The sequence below is a fragment of the Ursus maritimus genome, unplaced genomic scaffold (assembly GCF_017311325.1).
Source record: "Ursus maritimus isolate PB19 unplaced genomic scaffold, ASM1731132v1 scaffold_13, whole genome shotgun sequence".
Lineage (NCBI taxonomy): Eukaryota > Metazoa > Chordata > Mammalia > Carnivora > Ursidae > Ursus > Ursus maritimus.
In genome coordinates, this window is record NW_024423675.1 from 45,519,424 (window position 1) to 45,547,339 (window position 27,916).

At 39.1% G+C, this 27,916-nt stretch overlaps 1 protein-coding gene across 2 annotated transcripts in view; it reads right to left on the reverse strand.

The window, feature by feature from the left end:
- Positions 1–19,135: 19,135 nt before the first annotated feature.
- TXLNB (taxilin beta) overlaps positions 19,136–27,916 on the reverse strand; it is a 43,537-nt gene continuing 34,756 nt past the window's right edge. Inside the window, exons 9-11 of one of the 2 annotated variants that reach the window (XM_040627856.1) lie at positions 21,457–21,552; positions 20,049–20,190; positions 19,136–19,778 (exon numbers count right to left, since the gene is read on the reverse strand). In XM_040627856.1, coding sequence (XP_040483790.1) covers positions 19,396–19,778; positions 20,049–20,190; positions 21,457–21,552 — 621 coding nt within the window. In that variant the 3' untranslated portion in view covers positions 19,136–19,395. Of the gene's footprint in view, positions 20,191–21,456; positions 21,553–27,916 lie in introns of both variants that reach the window. The other variant, XM_040627855.1, reaches the window with a different exon arrangement.

Genomic DNA, 27,916 nt, shown 5'->3' on the forward strand with positions numbered 1-27,916 from the left:
TCCCCAGAGTCAGAAAAAATCAGGGTAGATTGATCTCATTATATTTCTTAATAGGTTGTTAGGTAGTTCGGGGCAGCGTTTACAGATATTGTGAATATGTGCTTCAGCAAGAGATTTGACAAGAACTCTCAGGCAATTCTTGTGAAAGTGATAAAAACATTGTCTTGGAAGCAAGGACAATTGTGATTGAATGACAGTGTGCAACATGTAGATTCATAACTGATGTCTCTGTGGAAGAGGCTTTCTAGTGTTGTTCTGGGTGTATGTGTGCGTGCGTGTGTGTATGCCCATGTATATGAATGTATTTCCTCAGTGTGGAAGGCAGTCTAGTCAGGTGAGTGTGGGCGCTGGATCCAGTCAGTCCTGGGTGTCGATGAGGATATGTATGTAGAGTGCTGGAGTGCACAGCACCACTCTTGGCACTTACAAAGTCCTCAGTAAATGTTAACTACATTGTTACTCACACATCATTAGCTGTGTTTTGTAAAGATAGAGCAAGTATGCTTAGCCAACTCGCAGGTGACACAGAGTGTGAGAGACCCTAAATACTGCGAATGACAGTATCAGATTGGGGATGATTTTAAAAGACTGAAATGATCACCAAGTAACATCTGTCAAAGATAAATGTAAAATATACTCAGAAGTCCCAAAAGCCAACTGAGATAGGATGAGGACAGAGGACAGCATACTTTTTTTTTTTTTTTTAAAGACTTATTTACTTGAGAGTCAGAGTGAGAAAAAGAGAGAGAGAGGGTGCAGGGGCCAGGGAGAGAATCTTAAGCCCACTCAGTGCTGAGGATGGAGCCTGACGCCGGGCTCCATCCCACAACCCTGAGATCACGACCTGAGTCAAAACCAAGAGTCGGACGATTAACCGACTGAGTTACCCAGGCGCCCCAGGGATGGCATACTTATTGAGAACATTCAGTTCAACATGGGTCAGAATGTGATTTAGAAATACAGAATCTAGAACTGCATTCTCTACTCTGTACCCACTAAAAATAATATCAGTTAAATGAAATAAAAAAAATGTAGTTCCTCAGTTTTAGTAACCATATTTCAAGCACTAAATAGCCAAGAGTGGCCAGTGGCTCCTGAGTAGGACAGAGCAACCATACAAGATTTCTAACATCACAAAAAGTTTTGTTGGATGGCTCTGGTCTAGAATGTAGGCTCTGGTCATGCTTTCAACACTGCACTGGTCAAACCACATCAAGGATATGGTTATGTTAAGATCTGGGGAACACATTCAGAGGGACATAGACCAAATGGAGCATGTCAAATTAGAGGGCCTGGAGAAGGAGAGAAATAAAAACCATGTTGTATAAGAAGTGTTGAAGGACCTGGGTGATTGGCTGGGAGAAGAGCCAGTACCTCTTCTATGCTAAGCACCAAGGCTGTCATGTGGAAGAGAAATTTTAGATGCTCCTGTGGCCTGAGGGGTAGACCGCGGACCGTTAGTGGAAGTTGGAGGAGGTGGGAATCATACTATGCAAAACCCATAATTTAGAGAACTTCTGGAGTCAGACCACCTGTGTTCAAACCTTACATCATCTCTTGCTTGTTGGATGACCCTGGGCAGGCTGCTTAACCCAAGCCTCAGTTCCTCATGTGCAGACCAGGATAATATTAACATGTTCCTCACAGCATTATCGAGGAGAATAAGCTATTGTACATACAAAATAGAGTATCTAACAAATGTAGGCTGTTATTACATCATATTGTGGCTGATGTAAGAAGAATCATCTAAACATCCAGTGAGCTGCTTTGGAGGAATTTCCCAACACTAAAGTGTTTTAAAGTGCTGATGACCTTTTGGCAGGGAGTGTAGAGGGCCCTAAAGCTCTGAGTAAGATCAGAGATTGAGTTGGCATTTTGAGATTCCTGCGCCTATCAGCATCTGTGATTATTTTATTTGATTTTTGTGTCATTTCCTATTTATTTTCACCAAGGCTATCCCCAAAGCTTGAGTATTTTTGCTTGTTCAGGTGACAAGGAATAGCTTCTTGCTGAGTGTGAGGGACAGGCAAAATGGAGAGGAATGGAGGGAAAAAGAGGTGAACGAAAGTCGAGACCAGCCTCTGTGTCCTGCCCAGTGCTTTCTAGTCTGTGTACCTCAGAAATCGACGACATAAACTATGAGGCCTGTCCTCAGAACAGTACAGATATTCAGGCAGGAATGAGGGCCGCAGTGGCCTTAGAGATTTGTGGAAGGTTCTGAGGGATGTACAAGGAGTTGTGTGCCCATTCCCCAGCAGCTCACTTTATGTCTAAATACAGATTTATAGTGGCCAACAGCAGCTCTAGGAGCCCCCTTTGAACTGACTTATGAGACCTAAGGAATGAGACATGTAAGAAAAGTCTGTCAGGTCAGCAGTTGAATGACTGGGTGGGTGGGAAATACGCTGATTATTTATGGGTGAGCTGTGTGCTAACATAAATACTTAATACATAACATATTATGTATTAAAAGTAAAATCATAGTAAAATACCAGAAACTTTAGCAGGGCGTCAAATATAACTCTCACAGTAGTAGCTTAAGAAATTTGAGTTTATGAATATTGCATTCTTCCGTAAATCTATGTATCTTGCATCCAATGTGACACTTCTTTGCCCATTTCCTATCATTTGTATTTACCTGATCTCCTCTTAATGGAGGAGGCACAACCGTACCGCTCATTAAAATATGCTTGGAAGATGGCCACACACAATGGCTGAAGCATCAGTGTCTCTCAGCGAGGGAAGGGCCCCCTCAGGGTGTTCAGTTTTGCTGCCCAGCTGCTCATGTGCCACCGAGTCACTGCATTGGGTTCTTGACTTACTAGGGTGTTTACTTACTAACTTATGTAAGTATGTATGTATGTATTTCAAGTAAGATTTTCTGATGTCATTAGACATTAAAAATATTGACAAATGTATTTTACTGATCATTGTCAGAAATGTGCTATTAACACATGCAGAAGAGTTTGTGGATACAGGGAAAGGATTTAGCCCTTTGAGAGTTGTCCTGGCAAGATTCTGTGAGAGCAGGCCAAGACGCTGCTTAGCGCATCTGCAAAGCAGCTATTTTGAGAACAAAATCCCAAATATATCATTTGTTAATTGGTGACTCAAAAAGCCTGACAACAATAAAGAAGTCATCATGACTTCTTTTTTTTTTTTTTAATATTTTATTTATTTATTTGACAGAGAGAGAGAGACAGCCAGGGAGAGAGGGAACACAAGCAGGGGGAGTGGGAGAGGAAGAAGCAGGCTCCCAGCGGAAGAGCCTGACGTGGGGCTCGATCCGAGAATGCTGGGATCACTCCCTGAGCCGAAGGCAGACACTTAACGACTGCGCCACCCAGGCGCCCCCATCATGACTTCTTGATCAGAGCTTTGTGACAGTGGCCATAGAACTCAGGGAAAAACAGAAAATTAAGATCCCCCAAATTCCATACTTTGAGTGGAGTAAACCCCGGCTGGGTTTCTTGAGTGTGTTATGTTCATCGTGGAATGCAGATAGAGGTTCTTCATCTCTCCGTTGTTTGTCTAGTGCAGGCCATTCATACTTCTACCCTGGTGCCTCGCCGGTGTCCAGCACAGGGTGAGTACCTAATAACTGTGTTCTGTGTTACACTCTGCATTTGCTGGCTTGCCCACTTCTCACTGAAGTGGAATACAGCCTGGATCCCAACTGCAGTTTGGTTTCGTTTGTTTAGAGCAGAATAAACTTCCTTGAGACTTTTTCAGCCTGACTGTGGTAAACAGTCACTAAAGTTGGCAGAAGACGAGGCCTACTTAATCGCTGTACAAAGGTGGTTTTCAATCCCGTTGCTGGGTGACAGGCAGGCCTGGGCTGGCCGAGGGGCTGGCTACATCCCCAGTGCTCCAGTAGGTGGCACTCCCGTTCTCTCTGTGTCGAAGCGGCAGCCGTGGCGGAGGCTGTGGGTTTGGGCAGGCGGGAATGCAAATCGTCAACTCAAAGTAGCTCTGTGGGCAAGCAGCAGGACAAACCCATTATCAGTGCCGTGGCAGCTGCTGCCGTCCGTCCCTGCTCGTGGGCGGTTTCAGAGTAAAGGCCTCTGGAAGAGCTGACTGGGAGACTGGAGACAAGGAGCAAAGCCACTGTCTAAAATAAGTGGGTTAGGAGTCAGTTATCTGTTTCCCTGCAGTCGGGTCCAGGAGCAGTTTGGAGGCTGAGGCCAGACTCCAGGCAGGCCCTTCCCTCCCGTAACAGCTCTGGAAAATCTCATCAAAATGGCCACCTCTCTAAAACCTCATCTTGGAGTCAAGTTAGTAAAAATCAAGAATATCTTGAACTACTGACAGAATTGTACTTTTTGTACCTTTGTGTAGGCTTTTCCTGGTCAGTCTTGATTTCTGATGTTCTTATTGCTGATATAAGAGTATTAGCCGGTGTCAGACAGTACCTTTACTCGGGGTTTAGAAAATATGGACACCATAATTACCCTCCATTTTCTGGACTGTGTTCCCCCACAAATTCATATGTGAGATCCTAACCCTCAGTGTGGTGGTGGTATTAGGAGGTGGGGCCTTTGGGTGGTGATTGGGTCATAAGGGTGGAGCCCTCATGAATGTTTAAAAGAGAGGCTCAGGAGAGCTTTCTTGCCCCTTCTGCCATATGAAGACACTGTGAGAAGATGGCCATCTATGAACCAGGAAGCGGGCCCTCACCAGACATTGAATCTGTCAGCACCTTGATCTTAGACTTCCCAGCCTCCAAGAAGTATGAGAAATACATTTCTGTTGTTCTTAAGCCACTCAGTCTATGATAATTTTTATAGCGGCCTGAATGGACTAAGACAACCAACAATGTGCTCCAACCCCTTCTATCTAATTCAAACCTATTAAACTTTTATACAAAGTGATGGGAAACCATGAGTTATTGGGATCTGTTTGTTGCTAGTCTCGTAGTTTACGGGAGGAATATCTTTCATGTTAACAAATCCTTACCCACTGTAAGAGAGAGGCACTAGTTGAATCTCTTTAAAATGTAAGTGGATACAAAGCAACTTCTCAGAGAGATGAATCCACAAGTGGATTGTCTGACAAATGCCTGGCACATACACTGCCACCACCCTCTCTTGGGGAAGCATCATTAATTTCTCATGGCACACTTTCCCGCTGGACCAGTTGTGGCCTCAGACTCTTTGGCACATGGGTTAAAACTTATTTTTCTCACTTCAAACCATGGTTGATCTTTAATATTTTCATTATATTATTATAATAAAGGTCAAAATATTAGCTAAAACAAAATAGATCCCCCATTGTTGATTCTTAAAAGAAACAGAAACTCCAGGGACACAAAGTCATCGGGAATCATTTAATTTGAGAGCTCAAAGGAAATACGATAAATCTCCAGAATCTCAAGAAAATGAAGTTGATGCTCAAAAAACAAGCTGGGTGGGAATTCTACCTCTGGTGAAGGTGGAATCACTTGTTACAGGGTGATCTTCCCTCCAAGAGCAACTAGAAACGCTGGAGAAAATACATACAATATCTGTTTGAAGGCATTGGAGAGCTACCTGGGAAGCAAAATTTTGAGAGGACAAGGTCCTCAAGAAAAGGAAGACAATAACAACAACAACAAACAAAAAACCCCCAGAGAAATGAAGTGATGTTGAGCTTGGTTTTCCCCTCCAGGCACTTGCAAATATCCAAGCTGTGGCTGAGATGCTGAGAACCTCAGTAAAGCTTCCTGCAGTTTTATGAAGTATCAGAAACAAAAACTATAGTTTAGCATCAGCCAATGATTTAGGGTCCTTGCAAACACTCCAGGCTTTTGGTTGGGACCCTTAAATGACTACACCATAAACCATAAGAAATAGATGACTCTTAAAAGGCAGAAGTTCAACTTCAAATCACTTCAATTTATGGTTGGATAAGGTAGTCTGCTGCACCTTAACTGCCTGTTTGAAGCATAAATAAGCTCCCTTCAGGAAGATGACACTATCCAAAACTTAATTTTTCAAAAAAATTTTTAATAGAAAATGCCTTCATCCAAACAGAAATCATCCAGTATATCTCAAGGCAAAATTATTAAAAACCAAGGAGGAAACCCTGAAGAGATCCAGATATTGCAATGATCAGGCAAAGATATTAAAATAATTGTGATTAGTATGTTCAAGAATGTAAATGATGAGATAGAGAATTGCACAGGAAACTATAACAAAGCAAATGGAATATCTAAATTTGACCATTCATATCTAATATCTATGAGAACTCAATAGAGTGCTTTAACATGGCTTAGATATAGTTGAAGAGAGAGATCATAAAGTGGAAAATGAATCAGAGGACATAGAAAGGGACTGGATGGAGTTAAATGTACTAAGGTTTTGCTTTGGCCAGGAAATAGTAAATATAATACTATTCATTAGACTTGACTAAGTTAAAGGTGAATGTTGAAGTCTCTATGATAACCACTAAAAGCTTAATGAAAGATTGTATAATTAAAAATAGTTAACCAAGGGGGGAAGTGGGGTAATAAAAATAACAAACATTCATACTCCAGAAGAAGATATGGAAAGAAAGGGAAAAAAAAGTAACACAAAGTAGATGAAACAAATTTAGAATGAATAGCAAGATAGTGAGTTTAAATGTATATATAGCAGTTATAACATTATATCTAAAGGTATAAAAAATTCTCTTTAAAAGACAAAAATGGTCAGATTGGACAAAACAAAACTCAATGTTGTGCACAAGTGCATGGTGCAAATTACAAGAATTCAGGAAAGTTGAAAATAAAAGGATGGAAGAAGATACTGCCTGTATATATTAACTAAATGAAAGCTCAGTTACTTATACATCAGACAAAGTAGACTTTAAGGCAACAACCATTACTAAAGATAAAAAATATATTTCATAATAATGAAATGGTCATTCCAACATAAGGATATCATAATTATACACCTAGTAAGATACAAGGCAATACTTGAAGAACAAACTGGAGAAATACAAAAATATGCAATTGTATTAAATAAAAACTTTAAAAAATGTGCAATTATAGTAGGGTATTTTAACACACTTCAGTAACCAATAGAGCTAATGACCTAAAAAATCAATAAGTTAATCAAACAGGATAAAGATTTGAACAACACGATAAAAAAACTGACCTATTTGGTCTATATAGAACATTACACTCAACAACTGCACATGGAATACTTGTCAAAATTGACCATATGCTGGGCTATAAAGTTTCAACAAATTTCAGATAAATTGAATCATATAGAATATGGTTTATGATCATAGCAGAATTAAGCTATTAATTCAAAGGTAAAGATAAATAGAAAATGTTCTGTTTAGAAATGAATCAGTATACCTTTAAACATATGTCAAAGAAAAATATTGGAAATTAGAAAATAATGTTGGAATGGTAATAAATACAATAGATCAAAACTTGTGGGATGCAGTTGAAAAGCCATTTTAGGTAGTTTTAAATACATATGTTAGAAAAGAAAGGAAGAAAATTGGTGATCTAAACATCTATCTCAAGGGATTAGAGAAAGAACAGCCAATTAAACATCAAGAAATTGACACAAATTAATGAAACAGAAAACAAAATGTATAACAGAGAAAATAAAATAGGTAAAACCAAAAGCCAGTAGTTGGTTCTGTGAACACTATACTATAATTAATAACACTCAGGTAAGACTAATAAAAGACATGGAGAAAAGACATAAATCACCACTATCAGGAGTAACAAAAACTATAGATACTGCAGAATTTTAAAAAAATTTAAAAGTATATCATGAACAATTTGTGCCAATAAATTTGAAAATTTAGATGCAAAGGATTAATTTCTTGAAAAATACAGCACCCAATAATTGATACAAAAAATGGGCAAATCTATTAAAGAAAATTAAATCTCTAACTTAAATATCAGATAGCTTAACCAAAGAATTCTTTTAAACATTTAAGGAAAAAAAAACATTTACCATACTCAAATTCTCCCAAAGAAAAGAAAAGTAAAGAAACTTTCCAGCTCATAATGAGGAAATTATAAGATAACTAAGATTAATTAAAATTAACCTCTTTCATGAACATAGATACAAAAATCCTAAACAAAATATTAGCAAACAAAATCCAAGAATGTGAAAAGGATATTATTTCATGACCAAGTTGAGTTTATTCCAAAGTTAATGTAACATTTTAAATAAATGCCACTTTAAATATCATTCACAAAACACCAAATTAAACCTAATGAAAAATGAGCAAATGCACCAGAAAAAGATAAAATATTACTGAAAAATAATCAAAGAAACATAAATAAGTGGAGATTTTTACCACATTCATGGATTAGAAAACTCAATATTATAAAAATATCAATTCTTCCCAAACTGATTTATCGATTAAATTCAATCCTCATGAATCTCAGCATGTGCGCGTGCACGCACTTGTGTAGATAAACTGGTTCTAAATTACACATGGAAATAAAAAGTTTAAGAATAGCCAACACTGTCTTGAAGAACAACAAGATTGGATTATTGCTTTTAAAGACTTATTATAAAGCTACAGTATTCTGCCTCTGAATCTAATAATATACTGTATGTTAATTAACTGAATTTAAATTAAAAAAGAGCTATAATAATTAAAACAATGTATTGGTGCGAGGAAAAACAAATCAGTGGAACAGAATGGAGAATCTAGAAAAAGACCTACCCACAAATGGACATTCAGTTTATGACTAAGAGAGCATTAAAAAGGCAGTGGAGGGAAATGTTTTGCTTAAATAAGTGGTACTTGATGAATGGCCTATCCATTTAGAAAAAAATTATTCTGACCCTCTATGTCACTTTCTCCTCAAAAATTAATTTTGGGTAATTTTAGATTGTTAATCTAAATGTAAAAGGTAAAAGAATAGAGCTTCTGGAAGATAACATGAAAGAACAGCTTCATAATTTTGAGGTTAAGAAAGATTTCTTAGGAAACACATGTATTTGTCAAAAAGGTAAAGATTGATAAATTGGACATCATTAAATTGAAAAATTCTGTTTATCAAAATGTATCATTATGAGAATAAAAGCCACAGAGCCGCAGAGTAGAAGAATTTGTCATTATATTAATTAATAAGTCTTTCTAGAAGTATACAGAACTTTACAAATGAACAAGAAAAAGCCACATGACTCAATATGAAAAAGAAGGGGGGGGGCTTGGAATCATGAATGTGTGTATCACAAAAGAGGATCTCCCCACTTGGCCAATAACTGTAAGAAAAGATGGCTCAACCTCATTAGTTATCCAGGAAGGGCAAATTTAAGCTATGGTGAGATACTACACACACCCAACTAGCTAAAGTTAAAATGGCTGATGATCCCAGGAGGAGGACAGGGAGCAACTGGAACTCTCACATGCTGGTAGTTGAAACAATTGGTACAATCTCTTTGGAAGACTATTTGGTATATGCCATATAACCCCACAATTTCTTGAAGTATACACTTAGGAAATGTCACAGCAACATTATTTGTAGTAGCCAATAAGTGGAAACAATTTGAATGTCGGTCAACATTAGAAAGGATAGATACATTGTGGTATAGTACTACAATAGATTACTAAATGACAATGAAAATGAAAGAACTACACCTCCAAGGGTAACATGGATGAAGTTTATGGACACAGTTTGAGCAAAAAAAAAAAAAAAAAAAAGGCAGACACAAAATAATACTTTTATAAAGTAAAAAACAAAACAACACACACACACACACACACACACACACACACACACGCAAAAACAAATCCATGTTATTCATCAGGGGGTGGTTTCCTCTGGAGAGGATGGAGAAGGGAAGGGGGAACTTCTACAATGCTGGGCGGTGTTCTATTTCTTGATCTGGGTGGTGGATTACATGGAAGAATTTACATTGTACTAGTTCATCATTTTTGCAATAAAAAACTTCAAAAGAGAAGCTGAAAAATTACAGAGAGGAATGAGATTTTTAAAACATTTCAATATATATTCAGTTATGATTTTAAGCTCTTTCCTTCTTGGTGTGCCACATTTCACCTATTTGAACTTCTCCTCATCTTTGTAACTCAGAGCTCTTTGATTGCGAAAGACAGCAACCTGATTCACATCCTCTTAACAAAAAGGGAAACTATTTGATCGAAAAGACCAACTGGATCCAGGGCCCACATAGGGTTACCAGGCTTGTGTTTCTCCTCATCTTTCGACTCCATTCATTCCCTCGGGACTTTATCCTGCACATGGACTATCTCCATGTGGTCGGCAGAATTCCAGAAGAAAGAACCAACAGTTCGATTAGCCTGGACCCTCCGTGGTGAATTTAGGCACGCTGGATTGGAGGATTTTCAGTGCCCATGAACCCCAAGATAACATATGAGCAAAAACAGTACAGTTGCCATGAAGCAACGGCAGCTTCAAGATAAGTCAAATAACCTCCTGCCCTTCTTTCAAGCAGATTGTTGTTCCAGAAGCACGTCTGTGGAAATCCTGGAGCTGTCATTGGCTGAACTAAATACTGTATAAAGTGTTCTGCTGCTTTAGGTCCAGCCCTGAGGCTGGGCCTGGCTAAGGGGTTTAGGATTCTCTGATTGATGGCCCCATCCAGATTGTATGTATCCGGGGCACAGTGCTTCCTCCAAGGAAGAGATGTGGGTAGGCAAGAGCCATATGTTTGTTTTTGCCAAATAATGTTTATTTTTGCACATTAGGAAAATTGAGTACATATTGCCAAATTGCTCTTCCAAAGAACTCCTACAAATGGACAAGAAAAAGATGACCCGATATTGTACCGACAATTTTTTATTTTTATTTTATTTTTATTTTTTATTTTTTTAAAGATTTTATTTATTTACTTGACAGAGACAGCCAGCGAGAGAGGGAACACAGCAGGGGGAGTGGGAGAGGAAGAAGCAGGCTCCCAGTGGAGGAGCCCGATGTGGGACTCGATCCCGGAACGCCAGGATCACGCCCTGAGCCGAAGGCAGCCGCTTTAACGACTGCGCTACCCAGGCGCCCTAAAAAGATTTTATTTATATTAGAGAGAGCATGAGCAGGGAGAGGGGGAGGGAGAAACAAACTCCCCACTGAGTGGGGAGCCCAACTTGGGGCTCATTCTCAGGACCCTGGAATCATGACCTGAGCCAAAGTCAGACGCTTAACCGACTGAGCCACCTAGGCACCCCCGTACCAACAGGTTTTGAGTGTATCCATTTGCCCTCATCCTCGCCAAAATGGAATATTATGAATATTTAAATTTTTGTCAGTCTAACGGGCAAAAGTGATAGAATATCTCCTTTTTTTTTTAATTGGCCTCATGTGTTTTGGTCATTTGCAATTCTTCTTCTATGAACTGCCCATCATATTTCATGCCAGTGGTATGCAAATGGGGGAGTGATCATCTCTGGGAGGACAGCTTTCCACTGGTGTTATTCAGGATTGCTGCGCAGGGTGGCGGTAAAAAGCAGACTGACTAGTAGTTGGTTTTCTGTTTTTAAATTCTCTATAGACGCTGCCCAGCCCCTCATCATCTGCAGCCGGGTAGGCTGCTCCCCCGGCCTCTCCCACCTTCTTCTGGGTTGTCTGTCTTCTCTTACTGCTTTCTGTGATTTCTGTTTGTATCCTGGATATCAATGCTTTGTTCTATTTGTTGTGACTATTTTTTCCCATTCTGTTGTTGTCTCAAATTTTGTTTATGTTTAGTTGTTTTGTTTCCTTTAACTTTTGAAGATCGTCAGTTAACTTGCATGGCAGGCAATTAATTTGTTATAAAAAGCTTTCACTCTCTTTCCATTCGGTATTGCTTTAAATTACTCCCAGACTGATTTGGAGGATTTCTGGATCAGTTTTCTAATAATGGGCAAGGGAGAAGCCAGATGGCCCAGCTATGACAACACAGCTAGTCAGTGCTAGATATTTTGGGAGATGAATTATATCACAGCAAAAAAATCTCTCTGCACAGGGATGAGTCATGGGCATGACTGATTGGCTGGTAGCATCTGCAATCAACTCTGGTTTGCTACCTCCATTTATGATTAAAGCATAAATGGATTGGGCACTTCCTCTTTGGTTTTTAATTCAGAGAAACATTCTTAATATTCAGGGGCTTGATTTCAGCTAGATGATAGTTTAGTAAAAGATCTATCTATCTATCTATCTATCTATCTATCTATCTATCATATACATATTTGGCAGAGACTATGACTCTGCCTCCAAGAATCCCAACTTTGTTAGAAATAGTGGTCATGTGAGGATCTCCTCTCTTATTTAGAAAGACAAGAATCAAGTTGGCCTGTTTGCTATTACTTCCTGTAATAGCAAATGTTCCTTGCTCAAGCTGTGGCTGGTCTATGTGAAGAATAGCACTGAGAATTTCTCAAGACATACCCATAGCCTTGCCTGAGGATGAGTTGTGAATTCGTGGGGTCTATCAGCTGGGGCTGGTAGAGTGTGCAATTATTTCATGACTAGCTGCCGCTGCCCCTGCAGCTTCACCCCCCCCTGCCTGTTTGCTTAGAAGGCAGATTGTCAGCCAAAAAGAACGAGCCTTATGCCACTGTAAACAAAAGAGGATTAGTTGTGCGAACAAAAGTCTGCAACAAGACATGATCCCATGAAAAACAAGCTAGGCACACGACTCAAATCACATCTGTGATATTGAGCTTTTCAGTTCCCAGTCTTCTCTCTCACACACACACACCATAAATTCACATACAACTGCAACTACACACACTTACATAGGCTTGTGTCAATTTTTTATGCATGAATACTGTCACATATAATTGTAAACATTCACATAGAACTATATGCATATGACACACATAAAACTATGCACATATACTGGCACATATCACACACATATGCTCATACGAACCCTCACATACAAGTATGCACTCATATACATTCCCACAAATAACTATACACACATTCCGTAAGGCCTTCCTTCTTGACCAGGAACACATCTTTTCCACTTGGAGATCTGGGTACCATTTGTGATAAAATGTTGCTGGAGGTCACCATCCTGCTTTCTGGTTGCAGAACATTTAGGGGGACATGGGGCCTCTCAGCATCTCTTGCAGCCCCTTCCCTTGGTACTGAGTCCCCAGGAATCCTCAGGCTCAACCAGGCATTCTGGTCCTGAGCAGATAGAGTCAAGTTATGGATGGTCCTGAGATCCTTTATTTAGTCTTGTAACCACTTCATCCTAGCAGCGCCTAGCACAGACCCTTATACATAGATAGTCTTCAGTATTTGTTGAAGAAATCCAAGAATTTGTGATTTCCTCCTTAATACTGCTTCTAATTTTTAAAATTAAAATCATTTCTTTTATTTGGGTAATATTTTGTCTCTTCCCCCTTGCCTGACCTATAATAGAAGTGCCCAAGGTGATGTGCAGATCTCTTAGAATAAAACTCTCCCTGGGAAGTGGAAAGCCCTATATAACTTCTTAAGTCTCTTGAGGATTTAATCAGAGATGCCAAAACCCTCAGACATCATCTAGTCTAAGGCTCTCATTTAATAGGTGAATGAACTGAGGTCCAGAGATGTTAAGTTATTTTTCCGAAGTCACCCAGTTAGGGACTAGGGACTCCATGGCCTGATTCCTGGACTCGTGCTGTCCCACACTTTTCACCTTGCTTCAACGTAAGTGATTTTATTCCAGGGAATAACTTCTTGATAAGAATGTTAAGAAAACAAGTGACTGAACATGAATTTCTTTACACAGAGCATTACAATAGTCTGTGAGGGATTATACCAGTTTGGGCAGAACTTTGCTATATTCTAATAAATCTAGCCTGTGATATCACAGCTGACGTATGTTTAACCTCATGATTTTGGGCTCAATGAAAGGCATCCTTCTTGTGATATTCCTATACATTTGAATCCTGACTTTCAAATTTTCTTAGTCTATGGGATCTCTGAGTATTCCATGGCTGGTTGCATCTGCCTGGTAGATGTTAGATCAATCTCAGGTTCACATCGGTTTTTAGCCTGGCCCTAGCCTGTTGGTGACCATCATTTCATTAGAGCAACAGAGGCACTAACTGTCTCATCATTGTCGAATAGCATAGATTTATTTTAGAACATTGACCTTTATTTAGCCAATGCTATGATTGGTGGTGTTATCATATGTTTCTTGTCACTTCATAAACCAGAGATTAACCCTTTCTCTTATTTTCTCAGTTACTGCATTTGAATGTCTCTAGAGTTGGTTATTCATTTATTGCTTTTTTGAGCTGTGTTAAGTTCACTTTAACTATATCCAGATTTACTTGGAAATGTGTATACATGTGGTGGAACGTCCAAGTGCAATGCACAGCATGACTTTTCCAAACAACACGCGAGAATGCTGTGTATTTGTATTTGCATAGTCCTGTTTATTCTATACATAACATACTATGCTTCCATGTTTATATGGTAAAGTGTATGAGATTTGAATACATAGTGTAAACACTCAAATCTGGGAGCAGTTAATAGCTATTACTCCCAGTTGAACTACTGTTCCCTTCCACAAAGACAAACTCACATCATATTAAATAAAAAAGATAGATGATATAAAGTGTATGATGATAGAGCGAATGCTGACCCTGGTTAAGTTAGGGTGATGGGGGGGGTGCCTGGGTGGCTCAGTCGTTAAGCGTCTGCCTTTGGCTCGGCGTGATCCCGGCATTCTAGGATCAAGCCCCGCATCAGGCTCCTCCGCTGGGAGCCTGTTTCTTCCTCTCCCACTCCCCCTGCTTGTGTTCCCTCTCTCGCTGGCTGTCTCTCTCTCTGTCAAATAAATAAATAAAATCCTTAAAAAAAAAAAGGGTGATGGAATTAGGCGTAATTGTCTCTTCGCTCTCTTTTCTACATGTCACATGATGTAATTTTATTTTTTATTTTTTTACTGAAAAGAATGCATTTATTATTTTAGAAGAAAGGCAAACAAGAAGAAAAACAATAAAGCAACCACACTGAGAAGCATGTCTGTAAGAAGCTGCTGGGAGAAGCTGTATCAATGCCAGTATGGCCTTGCCCTCTGGTGGCATCTCGCTTTCACAAAAGGGCCCACCAATTCATTTTTGTATGAGCTCTCAGACTGAAAGTCTCTTTTTGTCTCTTCTTTCCCTCTCTTAACATAATGTGATTTTACTTGGCTTCTGTGGTGGTTTTGTGTTATTTGACATAAAATGTCATACTGACTGTCAGCACTGAAATAAGGAGTTTTATACCTCGGTATGTTTTAACTATGACATGAGGTAATTGAACGTTATTATCACTTTGTAAAAAAATTTATCTCGCTTCTTATCTCCTGGTAGCATGAACCAGCTTCTGTGGATAAATTTTATGCCATGAATCAATGAACCTGTAGGTTTATTTTGCTAATTAAGTGTTTCTATCAGGTATTCTTATTTATACAGGAAATGGTTTCTTCTCATAGTTTGTCCTTGTCAGGAAAGGTAATATAGTAATAGCCTTTGAAAATACAGGTGTAAACTCACTGACAGGAACAGCATCAAATCTAGGACAGATTTTGTACATGTGTGTTTGTGTGTGTGTGTGTGTGTGTGTGTGTGTGAATCACACACATGTATACAGCAGCAACTAGTATTTGTAGAACTTCTCTCGGTATACCACCAAGGAGACTTCACTTCAAGTATGGAAGATACGACTTCACAGGACTGAGAAAAATCTTTAATACTATCATTTATGAATGCTTCTATTCAAATGGAATGCCCTTATGGTTGATCTAATGATGACTTTAATTTTTAGGTCATAAAGTACAGAAATATAAATGGTTTAAACCTTGTAAAAATTTACCCATATATCCTACTTGCACCCTAAATCTTACTTGCCAGTTTACAATGGCAACAAGTGTTAGAGACCAGAGTCATCATTTTTATTTCCTATCTTAAGAAATTCTTTACGTTTTATGTAAGCTCTACACGCAACGTGGGGCTTGAACTCATGACGCCAAGGTCAGAGTCTCATGCTCTTCCGACTGTGCCATCAGGCACCCCAATTCTTTACATTTTAAATTACTTTTATTTTTCCTAAGTACTGGATTTAACTGCTGGTTAGAGGAGAAGGGGCTAAGGACATTTTCCTGAAATGATTTCTCCTCTAACGATATCTTAGTCTTAGTGAAAAGCAGCTTCAATTTTGGAGCAAATACATAATACTTTATTATCTCAAAAAAAGAGAGAGAGAATGAGAGAGCTATTTTAAAAATGTGTATCTATACCAGGCAAAAAGGAGCAAAAATAGCCTTAAGGTCAGGGTTTGATCTTTTTTCCATTTTAGCTAAATAATTCTCTTCTCCCAGCATAGTAGGAAAAGTTTTGTTCAAGAGCCCCTCCTAGATCCATATAGACTGGGAAGAGAGAGTAAGCAAAAGGCAGAACCGTCAGGCCTCTTAGGGATCTTACTAGAGAAACTGTTGGAGAGTTAGAAGGACCAGGTAGAAGTAAAATGAGCTGACACCTTCCACACCTGCTCCCTTACTCCTCCGAGTGTTTCTGAGAGCTCACACGGCAGAGAAACCTGTGGAAACAGTCTCACTGGAGACCGGCACGGAAGAGAAACATTGGCCATGTGATCGCTGTCTGCCGGCAGCTGAGGGCCAGGCAGAGGAGCTGGGCTTTTGCTCTCTCATTAGTTCTGGGCAGTCATGTTCTGTCTCTCTTCTTTCCCTCCTTCTCTTTTTCTCACCACACACACACACGCACGCACGCACACACCAGGGTGTTGAAAGTCTTCATTACATGTACATTCTACTCAGAGACCAAACATGTAACTAACAACAAAATAAAGCCATAATCTTTGTTCGGTATTATTGACACATAGAAGTGACAAAAGTAGGCGTTCGGGAAGAGAAGTAACTTCAATAGATACATAAATTAGAGTTATTTAATTCAGAAAACAGTGCTGGTGTTTCTGGAAAGTAGACTTGGCATCTCTAGACAGAGTTACATGAACTTGATAAAGAATAGAAATTCCTTATTCTTTCAGGTCTTATGAGTTATTGTTATAATTAGTAAGGCCGAATTTTAACACAAAGGACTATAATAAAACATTTTTTGAATATTAAAATAATTCTTCCAGAGCCTATATTAAGCTTTGCAAATTTTAGGCAACGTATTGCATTGAAGCTCGGCCAAAGATATACACAGTAGTAAGTAACGTGTTGCTGTGAAAGTTTTTGGATGAAAAAAAAAAAAAGAACTTTGGGTATTAGAATATTTGATTTACCGGATTTTGGCTCCTCTCCTGCCTGTTTCTCTTGCGAGGAACATTCAGACTGAGACTTTACTATGATTATCTAATCTTAACTCTGTTCTTGGAAGTTTAGCTTCTGTAAATAGTGGGAAAGGAGACCCTCCTGGATTGCTAATGGTGAGTATTTGGCTGTGAATTAAATGAATGTTTAAATCTCTTAAGATTTCCAGTAATGTTGAATTTGGCTGGATCGTCTGTGGTTATACTATTTCGAGCCTTTAAAAACCCATGGAAAAAAATAAATAAAAATACATGGGTTCTCAAATAGTGATAGGCTTTTTTTCCTGATTAGCATTTTGTTATTACCCTCACTGTCTACTTCAAACAAATTTTATGCAGTTTACAATTCTTGGAGCATATGGTTGCTGCCTACAAGTACTATGTGTTCCTTGGCAGACAGCCACCCGCGACACTGAAGAATAGTTTTCTGGATGAAGAGTAGAGAATCTTGCTTTCAGCCATTTTTCTACTTAAATTCAACTTTTAAGGTAGGGCTGGGTTAGACCCTTTTTTTTTCCTTTTCTCCCTCCACTCCCCCTTCTTCTCTCCTTTGCCCTCCTGTCCTCCCTTGCTCCCTGTTCCTTTGTTCCAGTCTCCCTCTGCCCTAGGTGGAGTAATTTATGCTGTCAGCTGTAGTAGAGGTTCTTGTCCAGCAACGGTAACGTAATGCTCATGTAGACAACCCCAGGGGTCTCTAGCTTTTGCCTTCTTCTGCGTCTTTTCCTATTTTTCAGAACATTTCAAGTAGGACCCCTTTTGTTCTTTGTAGAGAATTCTGCAAAGCAGATAATGTGTTGGTTTGTATGCCTCATCACTAATATTGAGACCCTATGTGGACTTCTGTTTTAGGAAAATAATAGCTTTTAGTTAGCAATAATTGAGATGAAGGCTGGGTATAATTTCCTGCAAAGTCTGGGGGGCAGGGGCAGTTGGAAAAAAGGGGCAGGTGCTTTGAGATTATAGATTAAAGCCGTGACAGCAAGAAGTGGTGGGAAACCCTCTGGAGAGAGAGCAGTAGATGACAGCAAGGGAACTGGGGACTTGGCAGGGTCAGGTGAACATTCTTTCTCAAGACTCCCATAGAACAGGAGGCAGGGGGCAAGAGCATAGCCTCGTCTCAGTCTGAGGGCCCTCAATCCCTCCATGCCCTGGCTTGCTTCCCACTTCCGGTCCTTTCCGTGCAGGTAGCCATGACTGCTTGCCTCTCCATACAGGTAGCAAGGCAATGCGCTGAGTCATGTCTGAGAGGCAGCTGGAAGATATGAGTGGTCTACAGCTGTGATTTTTCCCCTCTTCTGTTTACGACCTCTTGTGGCACCCTCGTGTCTATGTGTTTGCACCCTTGCAGTTGAACCCAACTGCTGTTCAGTCATTTGATCAATTGGTTGGATTTATTGATCTACCGTTGGTTCCTTGTTTTTGCCCAACATTACATGGCCTAAATACTTGTGTTCTGAACCTACTTCTGATTCATAGAGCATTAGTATACTCTCATCCCAAGCAAGTAAGAGATGATTTTTTTGATTACCATCTAAATATTTTGCATGAGAGAACTCCAAAAAGGGATTAAATAGATGTATAATATGTATATGTATATATAGGTGCATAAACTCATATATGTATATATTCACACATGTGTATACATTCAGACATATATACATATATATACACACATACACACACACACACACATACACACATACATCCACATGTATGCATGTATTATGTATATGATGCTTAAATGGAACCTGGACATCCATTACTTACTATGGAACTTATTAAACCTATATAGGGAAATAAAATGAAACATCACATTTTCTGTATTTATATATTGTAGTGGAAGTCTTGAAACACCAAATCTTACTGTTGATTATGAAATTGAAATAAATACCATCTCAATGGAAAACTAATATGAATTTTCTATTTGTATATTTTGTGGCCATTTGGGAAAATTATACTATCAACCAGTGTTAAATAGAAAATCTCCAAATCAGTTATAAATTGAGAACAAATAACATAGGCTGAATGTGCTCTGCATAACATTTGAAAATGTCTTGATTCTAATTAAGTTTCTTCCCTTAGACATCCCTAGCCCTTAATGCCTTTTCAGAAGATAATCTGTTATGATGCAGATGTAACGTCAGGGAGAACAGCTTTGGAAGGCACCATGAGGCTTAGTCTACTCCTTCCAGGTTGGTGTCACTCACTTGGGGCAGCTGGGGCCCCACTGAGGCCCCTGCTGGCAGCCCCTCTGCTGCTGCTTCCCGTGGGGGCGGCTCCCTACTGGGGCCACATCCAAGCACCCCAGCTGAAATCTGCTCATCTGCCGAGGGGGGTGGAGTGGGGCCATTTGCCTCCATCGCTGGTAGCAAAGCCTCGGCTGGGGACTGGGGGGCCTGACTGGAAGATTCTGCCTCTGACTTCTGGGGTAGCTGATCCGTCTGGGCTGTGGCAAGGAGACTGCAGTCTTGGGCCTCTGCTCCTGACCCCATGGGGGGATTCCCGGGCCTGGGGGGCAGTTCTGCCTCATGGCCTCCTTCTGCTTCTGCCTGAGGAGCTGGGGGAGGCAGGGAACTCTCTGAATGGCATAAAGGGCTCAGAGGGGATTGTTCCGGCTCCTTGAAGGCCGAGTCACCACCCCCTTGAGGACTGCTGAATTCTGGTTGGATTTCTTTGGCCTGGTCAAGGGTCAACTCTGGATGATGAATGACCATGAAGGCTGTGGCCAGATTTTTCACAGCACTGTGAACACTCTCGGCTTCCTCTGTATCAACCCCCACCCCCTCAGACACAGAGTACTCGGGCTCTTCATCGGAGGTGTGCTGACCTTGGTCATCCTTTTCTGGCTTTTTGGCGTCTCTAATTTTCTTGTAGAGTTCATTTCTCTCTTCTTGTAAAGCTCGACAGAGGTTCTCCAGCCTCCCGATTTTCATGACGAAGCACTCATATTCTTTAGCTCTCAGTGCTTTCTAAAGTGATTTGAAAACAATAGAAAGCAAAAAAAAAAAAAAAAAAAAAAAGCATAAAACAGCAAAGCAAAATTGCCAGGATGCTCCCTGGAGACAAGCAAAACCATTTGTCCAGGAATCTGTCTACCAGACTCTGGGGCCTGACCACAGAGTGGTGGCTGAACAGACACCTGGCTGGGGGCATCATTGCCATTTCTCCATTGTGTGTGAGACTTTGGTAGAATTTTAATCACTGTATCCTTTTCTTTGGGAGTGAAAGATGGCAAAGCTTTTCTCTGCTCCAGTCCAAGGCCTTCAAAATCTTAAAGTAGATGCATTTTCTGCTTCCAAGACTTAGAAGTCTTCCAGTGGCACAATGAATGAGATGGCAGGGGACCTGGCTGTCAGGAATACCTCATCTAGTCTATAGATGAACTGCTGTCTGCTAATCTAGCAACTGTTTGATTTATGTTGGTGAATAATAAGCTCATCTCTTTGGAATTGGTTGCAATTTGGGATGAATTGTTAGAACAGTAATTATAACGACAGAAACTCCCCACACACTAATTCATGATGCTGCTTGCTCAAACTGTTCAATTCTCCTCCTTTTCTGTAGAAATGTTGGTGTGTTTGTGCATGAAATCGTTCCTAATCATCCTACTCCTTGCCCCCACCTTTGTGCTACTCTGTACCCTTTAAGACTTTTTTTTTATTTTTAAGTTTTTTTTATGGTTGACATGGAGAGACTTTCTCCTGCAAACTCTGCCTCTCAGATCCATAGCCATGTATCTTTGGCTCAACACCTACAAGGCCTGACATAATGTCTATAATGAAATGCCTGTTGGAAGAATTAAACAATACATCTCCATATCTGTCTATAAAGTAGCACCTACCCTGGGTGCTCAGGCTGGTGTCTTCTCTCATGTGTTCAAATCAACTCACTAATGTATTCTGCACCTGCTATGTGCCAGGCACTGGGGAAATTCAAAGACAAGTAAGACACTTGTTCTGTCTCTAAGGAGTGCAGTTGAGCAGGCATGGTGCTGATTTGAGGATAGCTTTGGACTCAGCAAGTAGGCATGTGCCTTAGGGTCACAAAGCTCTTTGTGAGTCCGGACCCCATTCTATTTTGCTCTAAGTATTTTGATTATAATTTCATATGTCACATCTCAGAAAATATCGGCTCTTTTTCAAAGATAATAATTGGTACTATTAGGTCATAATTATCTTCTGAGTACGAATATTTGGACTAGACAGGGGAAAATAAGCTGGGAGGAGCCTTCTTACCTCTTCAATCATGTCCAGCAGAGCTTTGTTGCAGTTCTCAAACCGGGCTTTCCACGTGGCTGTGTCCTTCTCTAACTTCTTCATTTTCTTAGTTGTCTACAGAAATTTGAGCATTTTAATGTTAATCCTGAAGACTTAATATATCAAAAAAGCTATTAGTTCCATATGTGATGCCAAGAAAAGTCCTTTTGTTACCAGCTGCTGAAGCAAACAGGTCTGATGTCAAGGAATGAAGATCCTGTGGGGAGAGTCCTATTTATTTCCGAATTATCTAGGTTAGTGGTGAACAAACTTATTGGCACCAGAGCCAATTCAGGAAGAAGGAAAGTCCTTAGGTCCACCTTGTTTTGTCATTGCATTTTCTTTAAAGTAAAAGTAGCTTTATTTAATTGCAAGAATAAGCTTGCAATTTAGATTTTTTGTGTTATTGAATAGAAGACTATCGGTGAAAAGGCTGGATGGGCTTTTTAGCCATTAAGATGTTGATACTATCTGGGCACATCTGAGAAGTGGCTACACAAAGGCAACTTTCTATTTTCTCAGTCTTTACATTTTTAAAAAAGTTCTTATTTAAATACTAGTAAGTTATCATACAGTGTAATGTTAGTTTCAGGTGTGCAATATAGTGATTCAACACTTTCATACAACACCTGCTGCTCATGACAGCAAGTGCCCTCCTTCATCCCCATCACCTATTTCACCCATCTCCCACACATCTCCCTTCTGGTAACCATGAGTTTGCCTTCTCTAGTTAAGAGTCTGTTTCTTGCTTTGCCTCTCTCTCTCTCTTTCTCTCTCTTTTTTTCCCCTTTGCTCATTTGTTTTGTTTCTTAAATTCCACGTGTAAGTGAAATCACATGGTATTTACCTGTGACTGACTTATTTCACTTACCTTAATACTCTTGAGCTCCATCCATGTTGTTGCAAACGGCAAGAATTCATTCTTTTTTATGGCTGAGTAGTATTCCATTGCATATATAAATATACGACATCTTCTACATCCAGTGGACGCTTGGGCTGTTTCCATAATTTGGCTATTGTAGATAATGCAGGTATTTTTAGTATTTTTCTATTCTTTAAGCAAATACCTAGTAGTGTAATTGCTGGATTATACTGTAACTCTATTTTTAACTTTTTGAGGAACCTCCATACTGTTTTCCACAGTGGCCATAACAGTTTGCATTCCCACCAAAAGTGTAGAGGGTTCACTTTTCTCCATGTCCTCGCCAACATCTGTTGTTTCCTGAGTTAAATTTAGCCATGCTGACTGGTGTGAGGTGATATCTCCTGGTAGTTTTGATTTGTATTTCTCTGATGATGAGTGATATTGAGCATCTTTTTACATGTCTGTTGGCCATCTGGATGTCGTCTTTGCAAAAATGTCTGCTCATGTCATCTGCCCATCTTTTGATTGGATTATTAATTTTTTGGGTGTTGAGTTTTAAAAGTTCTTTATATATTTTGGATATGACCCTTTAGCAGGTATGTCATTTGCAAATATCTTCTCCCATTCCATAGGTTATCTTTTAGTTTTGTTGATTGCTTCCTTCGCTGTGCAGAAGCTTTTTATTTTGATGTAATCCCAATAGTTCATTTTTTCTTTTGTTTCCCTTGCCTTAGGAGACATATCTAAGAAGCTGCTATAGCCAATGTCAAAAAAGTTACTGCCTGTGTTCCCTTCTAGGATTGTTATGGCTTCCGGTTTCACATATAGGTCTTTAATCCATTTTGAATTTATATTTGTGTATGGTGTAAGAAAGTGGTCCAGTTTCATTCTTTTGCATGTTGCTGTCCAGTTTTTCCAACACCATTTGTTGAAGAGATGTTCTTTTTTCCCATTGGATATTCTTTCCTGCTTTGTTGAAGATTAATTGACCATATAATTGCGTGTTTATTTCTGGGTTCTCTATTCTGTTCTGTTGATCTATGTGTTTGTTTTTGTGCCAGTAACATACTGTTTTGATTACTACAGCTTTGTAATATAACTTGAAGTCTGGAATTGTGATGCCTCCAGCTTTGTTTGTTTGTTTTTTCCAAGATTGCTTTGACTATATGGGGTCTTTTGTGGTTCCATATAAATTTTAGGATTGTTTGTTCTAGCTCTGTGAAAAATGCTGTTGGTATTTTGATAAGGATTGCATTAAATGTGTGTATTTGAGAGAGAGGGAGGGAGAGGGAGGGAACACAAGAGAGCACAAGCAGGGGGAGCAACAGACGGAGATGGAGGAGCAGAATCCCTGTTGAGCTGGGAGCTTGATCCCAGGACCCTGGGATCATGACCTGAGCTGAAGGCAGAGGCTTAAATGACTGAGCCATCCAGGTGCCCCTGTCATTTTCAGTTTCTTTCGTCGGTGTTTTATACTTTCGGAGTACTGGTCTTTTACCTCTTCTGTTAGGTTTATTCCTAGATATCATATAGGCTTTGGTGCTTGTAAGCAGGATTGTTTTCTTAATTTCTCTTTCTGCTGCTTCATTATTGGTGTATAGAAATGCAACAAGTTTTTGTATGTTGATTTTGTATTCTATGACTTTAGTGAATTTGTTTATTACTTCTAGCAGTTTTTTGGTGGAGTCTTTTGGGTTTTCTATACATAGTATCATGTCATCTGCAAATAGTGGAAGTTTGACTTCTCCTTTACTGATTTGGATGCTTTTTATTTCCTTTTGCTGTCTGATTGCTGTGGCTAGGACTTCTAGTACTATGTTGGATAAAAGTGGTGAGAGTGGACATCCCTGTCTTGTTCCTGACTGTAGAGGAAAAACCCTCAGTTTTTCGCCACTTAGGATAATATTAGCTGTGGGTTTTTCATACATGGCCTTTATTATGTTAAGGTATATTCCTTCTGAACCTACTTTGTTGAGGGTTTTTAGCATGAGTGGATGTTGTACTTTGTCAAGTGCTTTTTCTGCATCTATTGAAATGATCGTATATGTTTCTTTTTCTTTCTTTTATTAATGTGATGTATCACATTGATTGCTTCGCAAATATTGAACCACCCTTGCAACACAGGAATAAATCCCACTTAATCATGATGAATGATTTTTAAAATGTATTTTTGGATTTGATTTACTAGTATTTTATTAAGAATTTTTGCATCAGGGATATTGGCCTGTAGTTCTCTTTTTAGTGGTGTCTTTATCTGATTTTGGTATTAGGGATAATGCTGACTTGGTTGAATGAGTTTGGAAGTTTTTCTTCCTTTTCTATTTTTTGGCATAGTTTGAGGAGAATAGGTATTAACTCTTCTTTAAATATTTGGTAGAATTTGCCTGTGAAACCATCTGGTCTAGACTTTTGTTTGTTGGGAATTTTTTTGTTACCGACTCAATTTCTTTCCTGGTTATCGGTCTGTTCAAGTTTTCTGTTTCTTCCTGTTTAAGTTTTGATAATTTATATGTTTTGAGGAATTTATCCATTTCTTTTAGGTTGTCCAATCAGTTGGGATATAGTTTTTTGTAATGTTCTCTTATAATTGTTTGTATTTCTGTGGTATTGGTTGTTATTTCTCCTCTTTCATCTTTGATTTTATTTATTTGGGTCCTTTCTCTCTTTTTGGTAAATCTGGCTAGAGGTTTATCAATTTTATTAATTTTTTTCAAAGAACCAGCTTCTGGTTTCATTGGTTTGTTCTACTTTTTTAGTTTCTATATCATTTATTTCTGCTCTAATCTTTATTATTATTATTTATTATTTTTATTTTTAAGAAAAGATTATCATATGTAGAACCTCATTTGGATGTGTCTGGAGTCTTGGAAACTTGATTACCCTACCTTCTCCTACAAATGGACCTTGAGAGCTTGTTTGAGGTTCTAGGAAGGGCGTGTAGCTACTCATGTATCCCTGACTAAAGAATGGTCCTTCTCTATTGGGACACCTGCCTAGCCAGCCAGATCAACTGATTCAACCCTGGCAATCGATGAGTGACAGATGTTACAGCTGGATCGCCCTTACATCCTCTGCACTAATCTTTATTATTTCCTTCATTCTGCAGGTGTTAGGCTTTGTTCTTCTTTTTCTAGCTCCTTTAGGTGTAAGGTGAGGTTGTTGGAGATTTTTCTCCCTTCTTGAAGTAGGCCTGCATTGCTATATACTTCCTTGTTAGGACCACTTTTGCTGCATCCCAAAGGTTTTAGACTGTTGTGTTTTCATTTTCATTTGTTTCTGTGTATTTTTAAATTTCTTCTTTGATTTCCTGGTTGACCCATTCATTGTTTAGTAGCATGTTGTTTAATGTCCATGTACTTGTGGTCTTTTCCAGATTTTTTCCTTGTGATTGACTTCATAGCATTGTGGTCAGAAAAGGTTCATGGTATGACTTCAGTTTTTTTGTATTTGTTGAGGCCTGTTTTATGATCTAATGTGTGATCTATTCTAGAGAATGTTCCATGTGTATTTGGAAAGAATATGTATTCTGTTTTAGGATGGAATGTTCTGAATATATCTGTTAAGTCCATCAGGTCCAGTGTGTCTTTCAAAGCCACTGTTCCCTGGTATGTTTTCTGTTTAGATGATCTCTCCATTGATGTAAGTTAAAGTCCCCTACTATTGTTGTATTATTATTGATTAGTTCCCTTATGTTTGTTATGAGTTGTCTTATATATTTGGGTGCTCCTATGTTGGGTGCATAAATATTTACAATTGTTATATCTTCTTGTTGGATCATCCCCTTTATTATTATATACTGCCCTTCTTTCTTTCCTTATTACAGTCTTTGTTTTAAAGTCTAGTTGGTCTGATACAAGTATTACTACTCCGGCTCTCTTTTGACACCATTTGCATGATAAATGTTTCTCCATCCCCTCACTTTCAATGTGCAGGTGTTTTAGGTCTGAAATGAGTCTCTTGTAGGCAGAAGATAGATGGGTCTTGTTTTTTTAATCCATTCTGACTCCTGTGTCTTTTGATTGGAGCATTTAGTCCCTTTACATTCAAAGTAATTATTGATAGATATGTATTTATTACCATTTTATTATTTGTTTTGTGGTTGTTTCTGGAGATTTTCTCTGATCCTTTGTTGTCTTTCTCTCGTGTTTTGCTGATTTTCTTTAGTGATATATTTGGATTTCTTTCTCTTTGTTCTTTGCATGTTTATTAGTGGTTTTTGATATATGGTTACCATTAAGTTTGTATCTAACCTCTTCTGCAAATAGCAGCCTATATTAAGATGATGGTCATTCAGGGTTGAACTTATTCTTTTCTCCTCTCCTCCCCACATTTTCGGTATATGTTGTTATATTTTATACCTTTTTAGTGAAATTTCCTTGACTGATTTTTACAGAAATATTCATTTTTACTGCTTTTATGTTTCCTGCCTCCATATTGTCACTTTAGGTCTCACCTTTGGACTCAAAGGGCTGGTTTAGGGGTCACGAACTCCTTTAGTTTTTGTTTGTCTTGGAAACTCTTTATCTCTCCTTTTATTCTGAATGATAGCCTTCCTGGATTGAGTATTCTTAGGTGCAGATTTTTCCCATTCTGCACTTTGAATGTATCATGCCACTTCTTTTTGGCTTGCAAAGTTTCTGTTGAGAACTCTCCAGCTAACCTTATGGCTTTTCCCTTGTAAGTTAAGGACTTTGTTTGTCTTGCTGCTTTAAGTTTTTTAATCACTGTATTTTGCAAATATAATTACAGTATGTTTGGTGTTGGCCTGCTTTTGTTGAATTTGTTGGAAGTTCTCTGTGTCTCTTGGATCTGGGTATCTTTTTCCTTCCCCAGATTGGGGAAGTTTTCAGCATATTATTTCCTCAGATAAATTTTTTGTCCCCCTTTCTCTCTCTTCTTCTTCTGGAACTCCTAATACAAATGTAATACATTTGATGGAGTCACTGAGTTCCCAAAGTCGATTCTCATGTTGCATAATTCTTCTTTCTCTCTTTTGTCCAGCCTCTTTACTTTCTATTACTTTGTCTTCCAGGTCACTAATCTGTTCCTCTGCTTCTTCCAACCTGCTGTTCATTGCATCAAGCCTGTTTCCAGTCTCATTTATTGCATTCTTCATCTCTGATGGTTCTTTTCAAACTCTTTCATCTCTGCAGTAAGGGTCTCACTGATATTTTCTATTCTTTTCTCAAGGCCAGTGAGTATTCTTATGACTGTTGCTTTAAGTTGTCCATCAGGCATGTTATTTATATCTGTTTTGCTTGGGTCTCTGGCTGTGGTCTCATCTTCTTCTTTCACTTTGGATTAATTTCTCCATCTTCACATTTTGTCTAAGTCTCTGTCTTCTTCTCTGTGTTAGAAAGGCCAGTTATGTCTCCTGCTCCTGAAAGTAATGGCCTTATGAAGAAGAGGTCATGTAGTGCCCAGAACATGGTGCTTCAGGGAGGATCTCCAGTGTGTGCTGTGGTGGTTGGTGTCTGTGCTGCGGTGCTTCCCACAGGTGGCTTTGCGCTTATGCTGAGGGACAGAGGAGGGAAATGGTGCTGGCCAGCTCCTTTGTTCCTAGAGAGGTGTTTC